Below are 6,825 nucleotides of genomic sequence, written 5' to 3' on the forward strand. Positions count from 1 at the left end.
GACATCTGGATGATCTGCATTAATTTTCTGGTAACTTTGAAGTGCTGTTGCTGCTGTGTAGTGCCAGAAGTCATTTCATAGCACTCAGCACCTGCATTAAATCTCATCGGCTTTATGTGAAACCTTTCTGATGAGTCAGCCTCATTGGCCTCTAGCGTGTGTTGGAAGTGATGATTTTGTCATCAGAGAATTAGACTTTGAATTTAATTTTAGTTGCAAGTGTCATGGGGCTGGAGAACATTCATACGACAAGAACTAGTTTATTAATTCCAAAAGAAAATGTCTAAGATGATGTCGGAAATGTGCTCATCGCACTTGCTGGAAGAATAAACAGGGTTTGCTTAATTGCTCTCATCCATCTTCTACCATGGGGCAGTGGAGAGATGTTGTGTATTCTTAGAAAACAGCTTTTCCTTTCAGAAATAATCTTAATACTACCAAAAGTCACCAAACTGTGCGGCTGAAGTGGAATCACTTTTCTTTTTGTCTCCCTAGAGTTAGAAATAGTCTCTTGTCCCCCTGAGGACCCTCGGTGGCATGCTCTGAAGTGTGGTCTCTTTCAGGTTCTAGCGCAGGCGATAAAGGCGGCAAAGGAACAGCACCCGGACATGTCGGTGACCAAAGTGGTTGTGCACCAGGAGACCGAGATCGCAGAGGAGTAGCGAGGCTGTGTGAGTAGGGAGACCAAGTACGAGTGAGTGACGGGTGCTGCTTTCCCTGCCCAGGACAGGGGGCTTGATCTCAGTGCAAGCGAGGTTTGGCTAAATATGGTCAAAGTTTAAGTAAAATTATTGTTGTTAGTTGATGAGTCCCGCTCTGGCTGTTCCTTAAATCATTTAAGGCTGATGAAGCAGTCACAAATACAGACTAATCCTGCAGTGGAAATGAGCCAGAGAAGTCTAAAAGAAGCTACATGGCTCCTGTGATGAGGCTGTTTTGCCTTACCAAACACCTTCGACGCACCAGCAGCACACTGAGCTATAGGTTTCGTGTTAGACCCCTGCCTCTATCAGTGCCAGGTAGCCAGTGCCAGCTGGACCCCAAGCTCCTGACGTGCCTGGAAAGATCCCTTTTCTGCAGTCTTGATGGTTTTGGGAAAGAGCTGCTTGAGGAATCCAGGAGCTCTGCCTGTGCATCAGTGCTGTAAAGCCTGTCCTGCCCCATGCCAGTGATGTTGGTGTTGCCCAAGTCGGTGCTGTGCGCTGCCCTGCGTGTGTCCTGCCTCATCCCAACAAAGCTGGTACTTGCAGAGTTGGGAGGTGGAACAAGAAGTGAGGCGAGAGGAGAGACAGCATGGTTTAACAGACAGTGTGGTTGAGCTTTTTAACTGTCCAAACCTAAATAAAAATGGCAGAGGTCTCCTAAGGGTTCCTGGACTTGCAGCTCTTAAAATATGGTCCTTCAGGGATGGGAGCAGGACGTTGTTTGTGCCAGGCGCCTGGAGGTGGCTCTGAGCCTGAATTCACACCTGCCACTGATGGTAACTCACCTTCTGATTTCAGTTCTCCAACGGCTTCAGGGAAGCAGGTTCCTTTCTTTCCCAGAAAGCCGGCTGTTGGTAGCTATAACTTACCATGTTTCTCTCTTTCTAGGAAGCGTTCCTGCCAGATACACCACCAGGAAAAAGAAACCCAGCAAAACTACCAAGAAACTACCTGGAGCACAAAGACCTCGGATTTACAAGACTTGACACTCAGAGACATTCATATCGTTTATTAGGAGTTGCGCTTTGACATTTTACTTGGGATTTTCCAGACTCCACTGGATCCTATTGGATATAGATTTTTTTTTTTTTATATTGTGACAAAAGTATGCCATATTTCTAACTGTACTGAATATTTTTTACAGGTTTTCAATTTTGCATTCCCTCTCATGCATAGCCTCTTCAGATACAGACCCAGACACACCTCACAGGGCTCAAAGGGTCGCTGTTTTAAGTCGTATTCCCTCCGCCTCGTCAGGAATAACGGAGATAAGTCACATCTGTGCATATTCCGAGTGCGGGATCCGTACGCGCCTTCAAAAAGCCATGGGTCCTTCTGCTGGGAGAGTCAGTTTAAAAAGTCAGACTTCAGTTTTGTGCAGCATTTCCGATTGCCTCTTGATTTTTTTATTTTTTATTTTTTTTTTTAGCTCTAGGGAGCTTGAGACTCCAGCCGCAATATCTGGGCGTGCAGAGCTGCTGCCTTCGCTCCGAATTTCCTCCCCGTTGGGTTTCAGGCCCCCGATGTGTGAACACAGTAGGGTTTTGTGGTGTAGCCTATGCACACATCTTAATAGTTGACTAGATTTAAGGAATACTGGAAGTTGCTTCAAGTATCTTATACTGTGAATTTTAGAGCTTTAAGAGGACTGTGATAGCACCTCGCCTTCCTCCTGTGTGTCTCTGCCGAGTGCTACCTACCTGTTTGTGTTTTCTAGATGCCATTAAACTAAAAAGCCCTTAGAAGTGTGCGTTTAAGGTGTTTGGACTCTGAATGCTATTGAGGTAGGCTTATGCAGCATTCACAGTAACTGATTTTTTTTCAGTGTCATAGTTTTCCACTTGTTTGTGTTCATGATTTTTAAATTAGGGGGTTTTTTTTTGTAAGTCATGGGTTGGTTTTTTTCCTCCCCTCACAGTGCTATTTAAAGCTAAACACATTACCCATATACCAGGGCATATATCCTACTATCATTTAATTTAAAATCCTTTAGACAATCCTTCCTAGGCCTGTAAGCTGTATTTGGAGAGGCTGAACAAGAAATCTTAGGAGGTGTCAGGTGTTGCTGGTCGTGATAGAGCCAAACCATGTGGAAAGTGCTGCCACCCCCTCTTCCACGCTGGCTTAAGGGTCTGGACTTCGTTTGGCTTCGTGACCGCCTTGCTGGAATGAAATACCAGGGTTAGTGTCTGCATCTTTAGGCTGAGCTTACAGACCACCGGCGCCATCTCCAGCTAGGTGGGGAAGACCAGAAAACATCTTTTCTGGGGCTGGATGCGCTTCCCTCCACGGCACCTGGGGCTGAGCTCGTGCTGCTGCTTTCTGAGCTTCATGGAAATGTTTTAATCATGCCCTTGTTTCTCCTTCCAGCATTTAAATTAAAAAAAAAAAACAAACAAAACCAAAAAACCCCAAGCTTTGTAAAGAGTCTGCCCAGACACTTGTGAACACTTTAGTACACTTTGAGGTTGTGATTTTTATTTTTATTTTTTATATATATATATAGTGTGGCACATTGGAAGCTGAGGGCATGGAGTGCTCTGCTGCTGCTCCTCAGTTGAGGATGGGAAGCAAATGGCAATAAAAAAAAAAGCTCTCTGCTCTTTTAAATTTGAATAATGTGTTTCAGAAGTCACTGGATTTAGCTCAGGCTGCAACGACCTGCTGTTTAGCTGCAAACAGCCTTCGAACTGCACTGGGGTAGTGTAGCTTCTCAGATTCAGGTGCAATTTTAATTAAGCTGTCACTATTGATTGGAGACTATGCTGAAAACGCTGGAGCTGCTGGATTTTTGCTTGCTTTGAGCCTTGCTGGCCGTGGGCCCTTCCCAGCTTCCAGCTTTCCCGTGCCGGTAGCTGCTGCTCGGGCTGCTCTGGGTGCGTGGTCCCCTCCCGCAGCGATGCTCTGCCTTCCACTGGGTACCGGGCATCCTATTCTGGGGATTTAGAGAGTCCTGCGCTCCACAGCTGTAGTGTAGAGATGAAGTCTTCCTATTTATGTCTGAACAGCCTTTTCCTTCTTTACTCTGCAGCACAGACCCTTTAACAGGTCTGTGTCCCTGCTGTCCTCAACTTAGTTGGGTAACGCTTGCCTTAAAAGCCCATCATGCTGAGCATCCTTCTGGTGATGTCCCTTTTCTAGGAATTTAGCTTTTTGCCACTCGGTCCTTCCTTCTCACCCTGGAGCAGCTACCTGAGGAGTGAACGGGCACGCCGCGTAGTCGTTACGAGGATTTCTGAGCTTTACTAGGCAAAGCCAGCGTGATAAATTAAGTTTGTCCATAGCACTTAAAGGCGCTTGGCCATCACGAGAACTCAGGGGGACGTGGTGTGAGGCTGAAGCTTGGCCCCGGGTGTTCAGTTGGGGTGTCCTGTGCCCTGAGCACGGGATTTCTAGGGTGAGAAACCCGCTGGCACGAGAAGTGGTTCCTTTCCAGAAGGGTGCGCTCACTGTGGCTGCATACATCCCTTTTTAAGGGCCCATAGACTAGAATAACCCTCTCATTTTTTTTTTTTCCCCCTGGATTTTGGGTGGCTGTTTCCAGTTTGTTCATTCTCGCGCTTCCCCCTTCTAAGTTCTTGCTTCTTGAGTATCTTAAACAAGTTATCGCCTCGTCTGACCTTTGCCATCACCCTGCTGTCTGACCCCACGGGGGATTTCCAGCCCTGCTGACCCTCTCCAGCCAACACGGCCGCCTATGTGCAGCGCCCGAGCCCAGGAGCTGGACGGGAGCAGTGGCAGCCTGGGAAGAAGATGAAAGTTAAGAGCAGAAGAAACTTCTTCCATCCTCAGCCGGGGCTGCCCGCACCCCTTCCACCTCCGACGGGTTTTTAAAATCCTTGGCTCTTAGCGTGCTGTGTTATTTCTAGGGACAAACCAGCTAAGTAAGGTCTATTTATATGAATGTTCCCAGCTCTTCCCACTCCACAAATTCACCCAGAGACTGTCTTGATTGTATAATATACATTATATGGAAGCTATTTATATATGAATGAATGTTTTTATAGAAAGGAAGGCAAGGAGCTCATGTTCTCCTCCATTAAACTGGAACGGCAGCACCGGTTGCCAAATAGCAATCTCTGACCAACACAGATGTGTTAGCAAAGGACTGACTGATTTCTGGTTTTAATAAACTGTGGTTTGCAGATTTTCCTAATTGTACAATTACCTTAAGAGGTGGTAGTGTCCCAGCCTTAGAGATGAAACTTGTAAAAAAAAAAAAGAAAAAAAAAAAAGAAAAAAAGAAAAATTTAGTTGACAATATGAAGGAGCTTTGTAAAATTTTTTTTTAAGGCAATTGTGAATTGTCTAGGCTAGCTGTTTACACTCTTCTTTATAAAAATAAATAGGAACTTTTAAAATTTGCAAATCTTTATAGATTGACTAGTGATGGGAGCTGTTAATTTGGACTTTCATAGTAAATCAAAGGGAAAGTTGCCGTAGCATTTAGACAGCCGTAAGTGTTCAGTATTGCTTCTTGTATTGCATTTTTCAATAAATTTTCAAACAAAACTGTCTCCCTGGCCCTGAAGCCTTTTTTCTTATCCTCGCCCTCCTCCGGGTCTCTCTCCCCAGCCTGGCTTCGTGGCAATTTGCTTTTTCCAACCTAAGCCAGACCTGTCGCCTCCCCAGCGTGTCCCCGGCAGAGCCGATGCCGGCTGTGCCGCCACCGCCAGAGCTCTCCCCGGCCCCGTGCCGGGCTCTGCCGCTGCCACCGGCTGAGTTTTCCTGTGCTCCTGGCAGCTTCAGAGGCTTTAAAACAGCTCCCAGCGGGGCCGCATGCAGGACCAAAGCCCCCAGAAAGGGACATAAGGGAGCCCCAGAGTCCAAGTTCTCTTGCTTATATCGAGCATCATCGCTTGATATAAAACCTCCCTTTGAGCTACTGAATTTAAGGTGAGCTCAGGTGAGGGTTTCTGCTCGGCAGCTGCTGCCTAACCCTGAGTGAACGTGACGGAACTGGAGCGGGGGAGATGTCTAACCTGGCTTTTTTTTTTTGCTTTTTTTTTTTTCCCTTGCCCAGCTCATTTTTTTTCTGGCCGCAGCATCTTTAAGGGGGACAGAAATACCGAGCAGAAAGCTGACGGGCCACCTTGGCCGCCGGCCTGACACAGAACAAAAGCCAGTTGGCCCAGTTAGGACCGGCTGGAGACTGGGAACTGGATGGGAAGAGCATCCCTGCGGGCAGGGGCAGCCCTGGGGGTGGCTGCGGTACCACCCCCCACCCCCCCCCACCCCCACCCCGTGCCTCAGTTTCCCCGGCAGAAAGGGAAGGGTTACACCACCCCGTTGCCGCTCATGCGTATGGCTGTATTCACCTCCTAAAAGCAACATTAATTCATATTGCTCCAGAGACAAGTCATTGCATCTTACCGACACCCTGCCTTTGGCCAGTTTGCTTTCAAGCCGCTCCAAGTATTAAATCTCAATGTACTGTAAAGCAAAAATTACAAAGGAGCCACAGAAATCGGCCTTGGGTAGTTGGGGAAACGGCCACCGCTGGAGCTGCTTTTCCATAACATGTCACAGCAACTTGATTTACTTACAACAACGAGGCAGAGCCGAACATCACGTTATTTCTCCAAGCCAGCGCGGGCTGTCGCACGCGGCCGGGGCAGCCCTGGGCTCCTCGCCTTGTCCAACCCGATTAGGGTCACGCCAAAAACGCGCTTTAAATAACCCTGTCCCGGGGTGCTGGGGCTTGCGGGGGGACCCAGCTCCTTCAGAGAAGGTGCTGGTGTGATGAGCCCCAGCCAGGCACGAACCGCAGCTCCAAAGACATGGTGTTGGGGGACAAACAGCCAAGAATTATCTTAATTACTCTGCTCAGCTGCACTTTGGGGGGTCAGTCACCCGCTCAGCAGCCAAGGCATCACCTGCCCCCTCTCTGAATTGTTTAAATCGCCCAGGGAGCAGCACTGAGCTCTGCCTGGCTTCAATGAGCTGCCCTCATAGCGGAGGTGGGTCCCAGCCCGTCCCCACAGCACCCGGCTCGGCATCAGGCAATACGGGGGGGGGGGGGGGGGGGGGGGGGGGGGGGGGGGGGAAGCACCACCGACCGGGGTGTGCTGGACTCCGGCAGCGTGTCCTGGCAGAAAACCCATCAGCCTTGAGAGCCCCG

General features: G+C 48.5%; 1 protein-coding gene across 34 annotated transcripts in view; it reads left to right on the forward strand.

Moving 5' to 3' along the window:
• Positions 1-5,221, forward strand: part of EPB41 (erythrocyte membrane protein band 4.1) — a 97,420-nt gene extending 92,199 nt beyond the window's left edge. For all 34 annotated transcript variants that reach the window (XM_076357584.1, XM_076357580.1, XM_076357577.1 and 31 more), the window contains 2 exons: positions 564-671; positions 1,593-5,221. In XM_076357584.1, the coding sequence (XP_076213699.1) occupies positions 564-662 (99 nt within the window). In that variant the 3' untranslated portion in view covers positions 663-671; positions 1,593-5,221. The remainder of the gene's footprint in view (positions 1-563; positions 672-1,592) is intronic.
• Positions 5,222-6,825: the final 1,604 nt, after the last annotated feature.

This window comes from Aptenodytes patagonicus, chromosome 21 (assembly GCF_965638725.1).
Source record: "Aptenodytes patagonicus chromosome 21, bAptPat1.pri.cur, whole genome shotgun sequence".
NCBI lineage: Eukaryota > Metazoa > Chordata > Aves > Sphenisciformes > Spheniscidae > Aptenodytes > Aptenodytes patagonicus.